Below are 15,404 nucleotides of genomic sequence, written 5' to 3'. Positions count from 1 at the left end.
ACATACCAAGTACACTTGACAGCACACCAAGACCTTGTACCAGGACATACGTAAGACATTTGGCAACACAGCAGGTGCCTTCTACTTGGCTGTACTTAATGAGTGCCTTGTATCTGGGAATACCTAGAACATTCGAAAGCACAGCAAGTGCCTTGTGCCTGGATGTACCTAGAACATTTGGTAGCACAGCAGGTGCCTTCTACCTAGACATATCTAGAACGTTTGGCTGCACATGCGCTTGCTACTTGTACATACCTGGAACATTTGCAGTAGTCAAGAGGATAATGAGAACAGCAATCTCTTAAAAAGTTCTAATACTAACAGACCAAGCACCTTTTCCCTTCCCCATTAAGTTGATGCAGTCATGATTGTTGCTGTCCCTAATGCATAGGGACAACGTAATCTTTGCTGGTACAATAGTGGAGAAGAGCTGGACAAGATGACTCGATAGAATGTAGTTGAAACGCTGGGCTCATGATAATGCATGGGGGTGACACAAGGATTGGCAGGAAAATTTTAAGAAATGTGTAATTTCAAGGAATATTTGCACCCAAATTCTGGAGTTTTGCCCATTGATTTCTATCAGATCCATGCAGCTCCTAGTGCCACCATCTCAAACCAGCGCTATGTCCTTTCTTAAGAGCAGTGTATTTGTGCAATCTTTCCAGGCTCTCTTCCTACCCAAAGGGTTCTAGAATCTGTTAACACTTCGACAAAGAAAGTCCTAACGAGCTAGCCCCTACCCCTAATCCAAACCCTGGGGGTTCCAAAGGCATTCCTCACTGCTGCACTAAACTGTATTGCCAGCGGAGAGCAGTGGTATGAAGGCGTGTGTGTGAATGCACATGTGTGGTTGTATGTATATATATACCACTTCTTTCTCCTGGTTGGAAACAGAGCTGTTCAACTGTGCATCACAGGCTACATACTGCCAGCAGCTAATGGAGATTCTCCTTTAGTTCTAGTGGTAAGGGCTGGAGCTCTGAACGCAGAAGGTTCCAGAGTCTGTCCCCACTGAAGTTCCAAGCCACAAAGGCAACAACCACAAAGTCCCTACCTAGCCACAGCTTTGGCTCAGTGTTTAACCATTAAGAGACAGAGACACTAAATTCAGCCACAGCAGCTACTGAAGGGGGCAGGGTGGGGAGAGCAAAGGAAGAGCGCTGGGTCCTGACCTAATGTATCATCTTATATCGTACAAAGTCCATGGTTACCTTTCCATAGTCAATGGCTACTCCATCAAACTCACTGGTGGGCAGAGATTTCCGCTGGATTTTGAGTCGCCGCAGGGACGGGAGACTAAACTTCAACCTCTTACCTTGACCTTGTTAAAAAGAAAAACACAAACAAAACACAAGAGACACAAATGTAACCTAGCTGCATGTGAAGCCAGGTGCCCTGAGCAAAGCAGGTGGGGGCACGAAGGGCCAGGGCCAGGGGTAGAGCCGAGCTGTGCTCAGTCACGGGGAGGTGCCCATGTGGTTGGCCTGATAGGACCGCTGCCTATGGCTGTGATGAACACTCAGCTGCTCTGGATCCTGCTGTCCGTTCTAGTGTCTGGCTAGCAGGGGCAGAATCGACAGGTGGCGAGGCTGGGCCGTCCCAGTGCCCGCCAATGGTAACATTAGGTCACTACCAGTCCAGGATTGCCTTGGATGGGTGTCCTAGAGAGGAACGGTTCTGTATCCCAGCCCCCCGGCTGCCTGGTTCCAGCTGTCACCCAGTCCAGTGATTAATTTGTGCCAGGGCTTAGCCCTGGCACCTCTGTGGCAGTTCTTAGCCCCGGCACCTCTGGGCTTGCTGCATCAGTTCTGAAAGTAAATCATTGCTTGAGTCTCTACACCTCTTTCATTACAAATTAAGCACGGATACAGTCTCTATACTGTGCCACAGAGACCAACTCCTGGACATTCGCCATGATCAGCTGGGATCCCACAGTGAAATCCAAGTTTCCTAGTGCCGAGCAAGGCCACGCAGAGAATTTCTCTGGTGACAGGACCCAGTGCTCTGAGCACTGGCTCCATCCCACCTCTGTGTCCAGTTTATAAACCCAAATGCCTCTCCTTAGCGGGGTGGGCACATCAGGTCACCCTTTCTCCTGGTGCAGTCAGACCTCATGGGATCTTCTACCAACCCCTGCCAGTTAGAGGAGAATCCTGGTGTGGATTCTCTCCCCCAGGGAAGTGCTAGCACTTGCCCTGATTTATTTGTTCTATGATTGACTATAGTGTCCCACCCAAGCTGGGAAATATACAGCTGAGATTTCTACTGCCATCTAAGGGATTTGGACAGAATGGGAGCGGAGCGTCTAAATCTCCCAAGTGGGCTTTGGAAATTAGCCTCTAAAGCTACCACACCCCAAAATGACGTTAGAAGAACATCAGTCAGATTGCAAAGCCAAGCATGCCAAAGCTGGGGTTTGTTAGAATTAAGGTTGCCCGTACCCATGCCTGAGCTCCCCGCTATTAATGCCCCGGCAATGAGGAGGAGGAAGCTGCTGGATCTGAGTGCAGAGGGGATACAAGCCGTCTCTGGGAAAGGAGCAGGGGGAGTAGATTGGGGCAAAGGGTGTGGGAAGGCGGGAGGACTGGCACTGGAGGCTGGCAGTGGGGAGAGGCAAACTGGGACTAGGAGTTGGGATGCGTGTAAACTGGGATTGGCTGGGCAAAGATTTTGGGTAAAGGACCTGAGGGGACACTGAGATTGGAGGAGCTCAGGGAGGGCAACTGGGAGCCAGTAGGGCTGGGGGATGTGGGTACGGGCAGGAGAGGGTGACTAGAGGCCAGTGGGGAAAGAGAGAAATAGATTAGGAGCTGGGAGAGGGAAAATGGGACTGGCTCAGCCAGGAGACTGGGTTGGGAAGCAGGTGGGGAAGAGGGGGACTGGGAATCTGCAGCAGGAGACTAGGCCTAGCTAGGTAAGAAGAATGGGACTGGGATAAAGATCCCAGGGTGGGGAAGAGACTGGACTGGGGTAGGTTCGGGGGGGGGAGGGGAAGAGGCAGAAGGCTGAAGCCAGTAGAGCCCACTCCCCTCCAGAACCTGGAACGGAACCCAAGATTTCTGAGGGGGGAGGGATAGCTCAGTGGTTTGAGCATTGGCCTGCTAAACCCAGGGTTGTGAGCTCAATCCTTGAGGGGGCCATTTAGGGATCTGGGGCAAAAATTGGGGATTGGCCCTGCTTTGAGCAAGGGGTTGGACTAGATGACCTCCTGAGGTCCCTTCCAACCCTGATATTCTATGAGTCTCACCATTGCTCCACTGTCAGCAAATATCTGTGATACTCCCAGGCAAAGTGTTCCATCCTCCCTCTAGTGCTGGCCCACACAGAGGAGAACAACCTACTATTGTTATCAGTTACTCCCTAAACTCCTATGACAGAGGTCTGTGCTGTAAATCTAGAGGTTCAAACCCTGCTGATGACCCATGTGGGTGCCAGGATGATGTCACAGGATGGAATTTCTGTTTTTTTCAGTTTGCTCTTTTAAAAACAATGGAAATTACACACAAAAATTATGTTAATAGAGCTTGATTATAGTTGCAAAGCCCTCAAAAGTTAAGACATGCCAGAGTTAAGGTTGTCTGTGTAACCTTAGTTCAGCCCCATTATGCATATGCATTACAATACAGCCTCTAATTACATGATCACACACACTATTTCTTCCAGTGGACCCCTGCCTCATTCAACACACAGTATGGACCTGCTCAGGGGATGAATCAGGGTTGTGTAATAAAGGAGGCAGTTGTCTGTAGGACCTTTGCTGTTGAAGTGGGAAGGTGTGGGGGATAGGATAGGGGATTGCAGGCACAGAAAGGATGGCTTCATGGTTAAGTCAATTGAAGGGTGTTCTGGAGACCTGCAGTCTACCTCTGTCCACGTCACAAAGTTCCTGTATGATGCTAGGCAAGTCATGTAAACCAAACTTTTCACAGGTGGTCACTAAAGGCATGTTCCTCATTTCCTGGCTATCTGACTTGAGACTCTGGATTTGTAGAAGTGCTGAGCACTCCCAGATGCAAGTGAAGGCAAGGGGAGCTGTGCTTTGAATATAAGGTGCTATATAATGTTAAGTACTCTGAAAAATCCAGTCCTACATACCTCAATGTGGGCACCCAAAATCAGTGGCAGTTTTGACTTCGATCTCTCTGTTTCTCAGTTCCTGTCTGTAAAATGGAGCTAATACCGCTTCTCCTCACAGGGGTGTTGTGAAAATACATTGACTAACGTTTGTGAAGCACTCAGGCCCAGAGTTAAATAGGAGTTAGGTTGGAGGATCTGGGCTTCATAGCCTAAATAGGTTGGAGGATCTGGGCTTCATAGTATTGGGTAAAGCGCCATAGAAAAGCCAAGGAAGAAATTAATATGTCTGTATTTAAAGCAGGGTTTGAACAGTGTGTAGTACATAAGGTCCAGGGCCACACCCTGACCAGAGAGAAAAGAAAATATTCAAAAGCTGCTCACTAAGGGAGTGTCATCTATCCTGTGGAAAAAATAACATGTGAGCATGTCATTAAAGACGAGTAACGTAATGCATACACACCAGAGGGGCCGAATTAAGGTTGTAAAAACAGCCTTAATTCTGGCATTTCCTAACTTTTGAGTGCTTGACTTTGCCACCTCAATCATTCTTTTATCATAGTTTGTGTGTGTGTAATACAATACATAATGTGCATTATTATATCTAATCTATCTATAAAGCATATGTGTACCATACAGATGTATTAGCATATTTTAAATAGTGTGCAAGTAATAGATCAATATATACAGTAGAACCTCAGAGTTACAAACACCACAGGAATGAAGGTTGTTCGTAACTCTGAAATGTTCGTAACTCTGAACAAAACGTTATGTTTGTTCTTTCAAAAGTTTACAACTGAACGTTGACTTAATACAGCTTTGAAACTTTACTATGCAGAAGAAGAATGCTGCTTTCCATTTATTTTGTTAGTAGTTTACGTTTAACACAGGACTGTCCTGTATTTGCCTTTTTTTTTTTTTTTTTGGTCTCTGCTGCTGCCTGACTGTAGGGTGACCAGACAGCAAATGTGAAAAATCGGGACAGGAGGTGGGGGGTAATTGGAGCCTATATAAGAAAAAGACCCAAAAATCGGGATTGTCCCTATAAAATCGGGGCATCTGGTCACCCTACCTGATTTGGAACCAGAAGTACACAATGAGGTGTGTGGCTGGCTGGTCTGTTTGTAACTCTGGTGTTGTAACTCTCAGGTTCTCTGGATTATTTAAAATATTGTACAATTCATTGCTATATTTACAATATACTTACTATCTATGTTTTAACAAGTATTAAATGCACTATTAATAATTTTGTATATTTATACACAAAACTATATGTATACACACATATAACTGTACATTACTTCATATATAAACTAGTAATATATCCTACACATATGTAGAATGGTTATATAAATCGAACCAATTATTAATTATTCACATATTCATGACATAGATTACCATTTATAGGTATATCAGCATATGTATATGGATAGTTTTTGTGTATAATTATGAACAATTATTATTAGTACATTTAAACTTGCATTAAAGCACAGATAGTAAGTGTATTATAAAAATAATGCAATGTAGATGGGCCCCTGACCCCGATTTCAAAGCCGCTGGAGAGCAGCGGGGTTTGGATTGAGGGTTATTCCATCTCTAAGAGAGACAGGAAGGAATAAGTTGTAGCTATGTTGGTCCCAGGATAGTAGAGACACACGGCGGGTGAGGTGATAGCTTTTATTGGACCAACTTCTGTGGGTGAAAGAGACCAGCTTTCGAGTGAGTCCCTTTCCTAGACCTGGAGAGCTCTGTAAAGCTCAAACTCTTGTCCCTTTCACCCACAGAAGCTGGTCCAATAAAAGATATCACCTCACCCACTTTGTCTCATAGGAGGAACAGACAGACATGTGCTCTATATGGGCCAGCAAAGGGATCGCTGGCACTGGCAGCAGGAAGAGATGCCAATACAGAAGAGCCCATCCCCATCCATGCTGGCGGAGGAAGGAATATGGTACCAGGCAGCCGCAGAGCAGAGCCGTGCACGTGGTGGGGTCCATCGTGGTGCACGTGGTGAGGTCCGTCCCCAATCCACCACGATGTGTCCCAAGGGATCAGACTCTGGCTGTGCCCGTGCCCCCCATCCTCTGGCCACCGTTACCTGGACCCCAAGGCTGAGTGGCTTGGTCAGAGCCACATGGCCGGGCCTTTTAAACGCTTTACTGCTGCTGGCTTGGAACGCGCGAGGAGGCTCCTGGGCCCCATTTCGCCACCAAGCAATGGAGGGGCTCTGTGACCCTTAAAGAAGCAGCAGTTTGTTTGCAGAGCTCCCCACTAGCACTAGTGACGTGGGTAGGCAGCTTGGAATCCGCGGACATGCCCTCAGATCACCCAGCTCCTCTCGGCCCTGCCTGCAACAACTGCTCCATGCTTCTGCTACAGGGGGCACCAAAGCAGTCACTTGCCCAACGGGGCTGGCTGAGCATGGATCTGAGAAAGGGCCCAAGGCTGCCAGCTCCGCATAGGAATCGAATCCGTGCCGACCCCATCCCAGGAGATCATTCTCTCCTTACCGTGGGGAGGAACAGCTGCAGCCCCGGGGGATTAGGAAATGGGAGGTAAGCCCTTTACAGCAACTCTGCCCATCACGTCCATCGACAAGATGGCAGGGATCTGGTCCAGTGTGCAGGTGGCATCGCTGCATGGAATCAGAACTGCTCAGCTGTGTGTCATAGGACTTATACTGCTAACAGAGATTCCTCCTTTAGCTAAGTCACGGGGCCTAAGCGCACATTCCAAATCGGGAGGTTCCAAAGCCTACTCCGCTGTCATCATTAAGTTCCCAGTGACTGCTGTGTGCAGCATAGTGACAACCGTGCGGGGGCTAGGTGGCCACGGATTGTGACGGATGTCCTTGCTGTAAGGCTGGGGACAGCCAGATGCAATATATGCTGGAGAACCCTACAGAGAGGTTGGGGAAGAGGGGCAGTCGGGGAGCTTGCACAGAGAAAGAATCCAGCATGCGGGACTGGGCCGGCGGTTCTTTTTTGGGCTTTCGCCAAATGCCAGAGTTCAGGCTGGCTCATTCCAAACAAACACCTGTTCAAACCTTCACCTCGCCTTGGCTTTCACTAGGGCCAGATTTTCAAGGACCTGACTGCCACAAACTGGGGCCAGATCAGAGCTCAGTTCCCATTTAGGTACCTAAATAAGGACAACATTCTCAAAAGAGCCCAGCATCCAATGTGGAGGGAGGGTGTGTGTGTGTGTGACAGGGCTAAATACTGCTATGCTGAAAGGTGCTAATGGCTCCCAGGGATGGTCTTGAATCCAAAGACTACCACAGACCTCCTTAAGCCAACGGGGGTGCCAAGTACTCTTTTTTTAGGCTCAACAGAAGTAATCAAGTCCCTTTATGTAGTAAAGACAACTGCACACAATGGGGACTACCACTCAAGGACTAGGCTGCAAAACAGGTCAGAGCTAAGCCAGGTAGATTAACAGGGTTTTCCCTTGTTGCAAACACAGTGGCTAAAAGAAAAGGAGTACTTGTGGCACCTTAGAGGCTAACAAATTTATTAGAGCATAAGCTTTCGTGAGCTACAGCTCACTTCATCGGATGCATTACAGTGGCTAAAATATCAGTTGCAGGGTGGTGTTTGAGAGGAACCAAGCCAGCAGAAAAAAAACAGTTGTGAGCATAACCCTGAAAAGAAGCAGAGAGACAGAGCTCCTTGGGTGGAGCTCGCTGGAGGGCAGACATGGGAATTTCTGAGCAAGGAAACTGCATGCTGTTCTTTGTTTCCACTGTGTTCAGGGGAACAGGACTTTGTGGACATTTCTTTGCAAACAAACAAGTTTACTCCAGGAATAGACCTGACTCACCTCTCAGATTTTTCATCCAAATGTAAACAACCATGCAAAGCCATGAATTTTGGCTAACTGCTCAGGCCAAAAGGGACAACAGTTCTGGGCTAACCAAACCGTGCTAGCTGACCTGGGCTAACCATTGATCAACCAAGATGAACTAGTTACGGTAGCAAAGCAATTTCAGTTATAACTTCTTCCTCACCCTGCTCTGTAACTTTGACACATTCATTTTTAGGGGCCAAACTTTCCATGCTTGGCCTGAGCAGAAAGGGTGAATCTGCAATGCAAACTTGGAGGAGAAGCTGATTGGTCAAAATCTGAATGATGAGAAGAGACACCCAAAACCAAAATTTTCTATTTCCCCACACCACACACAACTCCAAAACAGGAGGAGTCTGAATCTTGCAGTGCAGAAAATGATCATGCTGGAGAACGTCTGAGACCAGGCTGATAATAGTCAGATGAGATTGAAAAATTCCTTCTGATTATGTGCATCTCGAACTCGGTTACTCTGTCACCTCTGTGGTATGTCCAGGGTGGATGATGGTATTTGTGATGACCTGCAAAACTCGTGACTTCACCGCTCCTAAAAAGTCAAGCTGAGACGTGTTGGTACTGTCATGTGACAATGGTAAAGAATCTCGAAAAGAGTCACTTTCTTCCAACACTGAACAAGGAACTTTACTGGAATCAGGAAAGCAGGAAAGTGCTCTCGCAATTTCACTGGAGAGCTTCTGTCAAGATCAGTGGCTTTGAACTTTTTCAGATTACTGTACCTCTCTCAGGAGTGTGATTTGTCTTGAGTACCCCCAAGTTTCACCTCACTTAAAAACTACTTGCTTATAAAATCAGACATAAAAATACAAGTGTCACTGTGCGCTGTTACCGAATAATTGCTGACTTTCTCGTTTTTACCATATAATTATAAAATAAATCAATTGGAATATAACTATTGTTCTTACATTTCAGTGTATAGTATATAGAGCAGTATCAACAAGTCATTGTCTGGATGAAATTTTAGTTTGTACTGACTTTGCTCGTGCTTTTTATGTAGCCTGTTGCAAAGCTAGGAAAATATCTAGCTGAGTTAATGTACCCCCTGAAAGACCTCTGCATACCCCCAGGGGTAAACAGATCATTGGTTGAGAATCACTGGTCTAGAAGCTTTCTCTACCCCCTCTTGCCTGGCTTCCAGCTACCCATTTAAAGAAATGGGGCACATATCCTTCCCCAAAACACTGCACAGCATCAAGAATATCGAGGAGACACTGGGCTGGATTCTCCACTGTCCTGCATGGGGTGTTGCCATTTGCACCAGTGATAAGTGCATGCAAATGTTTCCACTCTGGCATGATAGCATTGTACACCCATTTTGCACTGGGGTAAATAACTACCCAAGGTGCAGGGCCGTGGAGAAGGAGGCCCTCAAAGGACAGCTCCCAGCCTTTCACAGCATGTCATGATCTAAATCCCCTTCCTGATGGGACTCCAATGACCCCAATGGAGTGGCTCCCACTCACATCAGCGGGAATCCTGGCCCGTTGTCATTGGCTCACACTGCAGATACTCCCCTGGCTCCTGGGTAGCTGCTGTAACTCGGCACACAGGCACAGGTGTTGTCCCTGCTCCCCACAGCTCACATGCCAAAGGCCAAGAGCAGAAATAGGCTTCTAAGAAACAGCAAGCATGGCATATTTTACATATGTATATGCCTTGCCACAGATGCTTTGGTTGCTGGCCGGATCTACCCTGCCTGCCCCATAAACATTTGCAGTTATGCAGCCACAAGCTTCCATTTGCCTGTTTTTTTAAACTCATAATTGCGACAGTGACCTTAAGTCTGAGGCACTCACTGTAGGCAAGGGCTCACAGCACTGACTCACTGAAATGCAGCCCCCTCTGGGGTGGAACACAGCTCACAGCAACCTCGACCAACCTCTTAAGGCAGGAAATGGAGAAGAATCCCATCTCCTAGAGAGGCTAGTGGAGGGAGTGCAATTACCCAGGCTGGAATCTTTGCGGGATGCCAGCCTCACGTGGAAAGCACCATAGGATCTTGAACAACCGCAGCAGGCCAGGTGTATTTCTTGGCTGGAAAAGAAGACCTTTGGTGGCTCCTAACACCTTGCTGGAAGCGTTTGTGCTGGCTCCGTGGGCAGGTACGTATAAAGCAGCCCCATGGCACTCCCAGGGTGTTTCCCATCCTAGCACTGAATGTGTTTAGTTGGTAAGACGGGCATGATTGCAGCAAAGAGCAGCAGGGCTGCACTAGAAAGAGAGACAGACCGTTGTTGGGCTGTCAGTTTCTTAGGAAACTAACATGCTCTGAAAACCAATCCCTGATCTTGGCCTTCCAAAGGGCAGCTGTGGCACATGAGCTCTGGAGTACAGGGGACGATGGCTGGGCCTAGGAGAGCAGCGTGAGAGTGTCTAGCCAGGAGCCAGCCAAAAGGAGTTTGTGACGTGGCCCCGGTGTCTCCCACTGTGGGTCCAAGGACAATGGGGCTAACGTACAGCTGGGGGAAGCAGGGTGAGCCCAACTTTTCAGGAGGCTGCAGCAGGAAGGCAGACCCTGTGTTCTTCCTGGCTCTCAGACTAGCACAGACCCTGCTACCTAGCATCAATGCACCTGCTCTTCCTAAAGCACCCCTGGAATCAGCTCTCATGGAAGGGATCAGCTGGCTACATTACATTGTCCCCTCTGAATGACAGGATCTGTGCATATTATCTCCACCTGCTGGGGTGGCCCCGTATTACATTTGTATTGGACAAAAATGTTTCTCGCTCCCACCTTCTGAGGATGTGTTTCAGAGACTCACTTAAGCTGATCCTATTGAGATGAAAACAAATTCAGAACCCCGCTCACCATGTGCTGCCATACAGATTCACACTGATTCCACATACATGTGAGCATCTGCAACAATCCAGCAAACATGCCTGCAGAACTGGCTGGATGTTTAACACACACGGCAAGGACACACAATATAGTGAAATACCTCCAATCCAAACATATGTAAAGGGCAGCATCCTGCCTCCTGATCCCAGGGGAACTTGACCAGGTTTCCTGGATTTGACATATATATTCTCTCCAAGGAGTGACAGAATTCACAGAGATGGACAATCCACCAGATTGGAAACAGTTTAGACTAGAGAGAAGATGGAAACTGCTTTGGAGATCTGGGTTCTGTTACCGGCGCTGCCAGTGGGCTGCTGTGTAACCTCCGGCAAATCACTTCATCTCTCCAGGCCCTTACTGACCGTCCCACTCTTTGGGACAAGCGCGGGCTGTTATTCTGTGTCTGTACAGCGCCAAGCCCTGTGGGGCTCTGCTCTCAGATGGGAAAGCTAAGAGCTGCTGTAAGAATAAAATATCAGCCACAGAATTCAGCCCCCTGGGGTCTGGCTCCCAGAGAATTTCACCTCCTACCACCCCCGAAGGGTGGAGAGAAGAAAAACACCCCTACAATGTGAAATGCACAGCTGTGCTGTCCCGGCATCTCAAAGGGCTCTTGCTTCCAGACTCCCAGCCCCAGCATGGAAGCAATGGGGATACAGTGACCCACGAGACAACATCAGACCTCACACATCAGTGCCAAGGGAAACAGGGCAAGAAAGGGACATTATCCACTGTCGCTCCAGCCAAGCAAGGGGTGAGCTGGGGAAACAGGACTCAGCCTCCAAAATCTTCTTTGCCCCTAACAATAAGGTCTCAGATCAGCATGATACTCTGAGTTCACAGACACCTCTAGAGCCCAGTGATGGAACAGACTGCCCTTCGCTCCAGCCTGACACTTCAAGCCCCCTTTCCCCAGCTCCCCATGGCTCACTGGGGCCACGCTGCAGCATGTGGGGAAGAGAATCCTTCCTGAGCCCTCAGGAGATCAGCTGATAGCCTGAAGCATGAGAGCTGCTTCCCTCCCCCCCCCCCATAGCATCAAGACTAGTGTCATCACAGTTCATTGACAGTAGAGTCTGTCTCCTGAGACTGAGGCTGGCATGCCAGGGTGCATCTCTCCAAACCAGACAACATTAAACCCGAGAGCGCGTTAGGACGATGGCCTAGCCAGTTGGGGGTGGGGCACTGACTCAGCTTTCGTTGAGGAATCCTCACCTCGGTGGGGAGCTTCCGAGCGACATGTATGAACGCAAGCCAGCAGCAGGCTCCGCACGAGGGTGCTGCAAAGGGACCTGATGGGGCAGGCAGCAGATGTGCAAACTGGTGGAAGAGCAATAGCGAGCCCGGTCAGGAGGCTGTCTCCAGGCAGCGTGCTGGAAGGAAAGGGCTGAAACGGGTCCTGAGCAATCCATGGAGGGCAAGAGGACAGGGGGGCTGGTGGTACAGGTAAAGCGTAGATACTGTACTTTCATAGCGGTACCTCGCTAGAAGCAGAGTATGTACAGAGTGTATATAGGGCACCGGGGTAGCTGGGGGTATGTACAGAGGTAGAGGATGGTGAGGTGTATATATAGGAAAATACAGCTATAAGCAATGTATGGGCAAGTTACACAGAAAGATAGCTAGAGAGGAGGTGCGGCTGTATGCGAGGCGTAAGGCAGTTACAGATGTGCGTGCTGTACGGGCACAGACAATGGATGGAGGGGATGGGGGTACAGGAAAGGCAAGGGCATGGACAGTAAAGGCCCAGTTTGGTTAGGTGGGAGGGGTGGGTGTGGGTGACAGGCAAGGCAGGGTACAGGTACTATGTGGGAAGGTATAGTTCCTTCCGAGGGGAGTCGGGGCATTAGGACACATCTAGACGAGGTGTAACCGTGTGTGTGCAGGCAGAGGTGGATGCAAAGGGACAGGGAGGTCCGAGGGGAGGGCTTCCCCCGGAGGATGGGTTCTGCTTCAGGATCCCCAGGGCTCAGCTTCCTCTCGGCCAGGGAGATTAGGTTCCATCCGCCTCCCTTTGCAGAGCTGCCTCCTTGTCTCTCTGTATCACTGCTGGGGAGTCGCTCTCCATGGCTCCAGGCTCAGCGGCAGGACAGTCTTCAAGATCTTCCTTTGGCAACATGCTGCCTCCCAGAGCCAATCGGCAACGAGGCCACTGCTTGGTCAGGAGCTCGGGCCCCGAACCAGGCCACCGGGCCACCAGCCCCCCAGCGAAGGCACCTCTGAGTTCCAGAGAAAATTCCAGGGTTGGATTCACCAAGCGGAACCTACACAATCCCCCGCCCTCCTCCCTAATCCCCGCCTGGGGACCCCGGCTCTTGCTCACCTTGGCGCCAGCCCTGGGACAGTCGCTGGTGGAGACTCCGGCTGGCGCTCTTAGCAATGAGCTTGGCGAGGTCCTCAAAGTTCAGGATGAACATGATGACAGCTGCTTCCTCATTCTTCACTGGGACCACGTCCACCAGGCACCGGAGGCATGATGCTGCCGTGGGAAAGGGAGCAGGGGTCAGATTGTAGCTGGGGGAGGGGGACCTAGAGCATCCTCCACCACTGCAAATTCCCCCCCCCCCGCAACCGCCCCCTGGGTACAGCTCATGTCCTAAAACCTGGGACTTCCAAGGAGGAGAGAACACCAGGGCGGGGTCCTCTCTGGGTATTAATAGGGTCATCCCATGTTACAGCAGGCCATTCCCATTCGACAGCTAAGCCCAGCTAGTTGAGCTCTGAAATATTCCCAGAGCCCCAGGCAGGCAACGTGCTCCCAGCCAGCGACAAGCCAAACCCACCTCCCAGGAGGTTGCTGCAGGTGTCAGCCTGCTGCTGACCCACGGCGCCTTCCCAACAGCCGGAAGGGACAGCAGATTCTCTGGGGGGTGCAGCGGGAAGCTCCGTGGCAGGGCAGTGGCTGGGTCCGATAAATGGCAGAACAGGAGGGTGGGGGCTGCTAGAGACATTTGCCAGTGCAGCAGCTGTGCTTGTGACGGCCACCATCTCGGCCGACAGTGGGGCAGGTACCGGGGACCTCCGGAGCTACAACGTCCGGCTCCCCGGCCAGGGCTTTAACAGCCTGTGGAACAGATGTGGAGGGGGACCAGTAATGCACAGTCCCCCGTGGGTCACCTGCTCCCTTGGACAGTGATTTCTTTTAGTATCAACATCCCGTCCCTCCTGCTCTAAGGACACAGCGTGAGCAGCTGCCGTGTGCAGCACTAGCTGGCTGTGGCTGGGTGAGCCGCTCGGTAGAGGCAATACATCCCCAGGGGCGGTGGATTCTTCACAAGGCCCTAGGAGGTCAGGCTCTTCATCCCAGAGGTTTGTTCCTTTGTGTGATTAAACCTGCCCAGACGGGAATAGACTCAGGACAGGTGGATTGAGGTGGGACTGCCTTCAAGGAGATCAGGCTCTCCACCCATGGGCTCTCCTCTCCTTGCAGGGCTTCCACAGAGAACAACAGCGCCCAAGCCAACTGGAGCCCAACGCAGCTGGCCGTGAAGGGTGAGGGCACGTGCATGTAGGATGCAGGGTGATGCACTGAGGGCAGCACATTGTTAATTAGGATCAGCTGCCACCTCTAGCTTTCTCCCACCCATACATCCCACACCATCCCCTCCTTCCCTCTCAGTGGGCTCCCCAGCTCCATCCATAGACCACCCTCATATGCACCCTGCCTTCTCTCCCCATCCCATATCACCCGCCACTTCCCCAAAGTTCCCCCAGCACCTTCCCCTCTTCCCACTCATTATCCGTCCCCTTTGCTGCCCTCCCGCCAATGAAAACCAGGAATCAAGATAACCTGAGACCAAGCCCCTTCTTCCCTGGCCAGGCCCTTACCACTCCCACTCCGCAGCAGCCTCCAGGCCTCCCCCGCCCCATCTAGAGCCCCTTCAACCCCTCCATGGCTGGTACAGCCCATGTAAGGGGCTAGCCACCTGACGGTTATTGCTAGAGGTCAAGCAGATAGAAGCATTTTCTTAGCCCAGAAATGGCGCTGATGTCCAATGGGAGCAGAGGGAATAACACACCCTATCAGCGGACCAAGACACAGCCGCTACCTCAGCTGGGCTGGAGGAAGGGGGATGATGAGAGATAACTAGGACAGGATTTAGTCCTGCCTCAGTACAACACCCACTGCAGCACTCCAGCCATGCACAAGCCATGCAGCTGATTTTTCAAGGCACTCTGCCATGAGCAGGATCAGCCACTAGGACAGGGTGAGCTGGGCTGAGATGTACTGGAGAAATGAAAGCATCAGGCATTTTTACAAGCATCAAATCTCCTGTGGGATCCCACAGCTCTTTACAGACCAGATACACTTCACCCTTTAACAAACTGCAGCCACCTCTGGGGTGGAACATGGCAGTTATTTAATAGCATGCAGCAATGCTCCCCGACAACTTAGGACAGTGAAGTCAGGGATGGGAAAGGAAAGGATTTTGGGGAAAGGCCTGTGTGTTCTTGCTGATCTGATGAGGACAGTGTGCTGATATATGGAGTAAGGCCATCTGATGATTTACACAGATTTGGTCCTTTGTCTGTCTCTCTCTGTGCCACAATTCTCTTCCTCCAGCTCTCCCTCAGTTAGAGGCCCCTATCACATCACGCTATCAACAAAGAGTTAAAGGATGGG

The 15,404-nt window shown here is 50.1% G+C and overlaps 1 protein-coding gene across 1 annotated transcript in view; it reads right to left on the bottom strand.

The window, feature by feature from the left end:
* Positions 1-15,404, bottom strand: part of KCNH6 (potassium voltage-gated channel subfamily H member 6) — a 107,377-nt gene that overhangs the window by 45,368 nt on the left and 46,605 nt on the right. The window contains exon 3 of the mRNA XM_038385350.2: positions 13,104-13,259. Within this exon, the coding sequence (XP_038241278.1) occupies positions 13,104-13,259 (156 nt within the window). The remainder of the gene's footprint in view (positions 1-13,103; positions 13,260-15,404) is intronic.

Source organism: Dermochelys coriacea, chromosome 27 (genome assembly GCF_009764565.3).
Source record: "Dermochelys coriacea isolate rDerCor1 chromosome 27, rDerCor1.pri.v4, whole genome shotgun sequence".
Classification (NCBI taxonomy): Eukaryota; Metazoa; Chordata; order Testudines; family Dermochelyidae; genus Dermochelys; species Dermochelys coriacea.
Note: the sequence above shows the minus strand (reverse complement) of the source record. Positions and strands in the feature narration are given on the sequence as shown.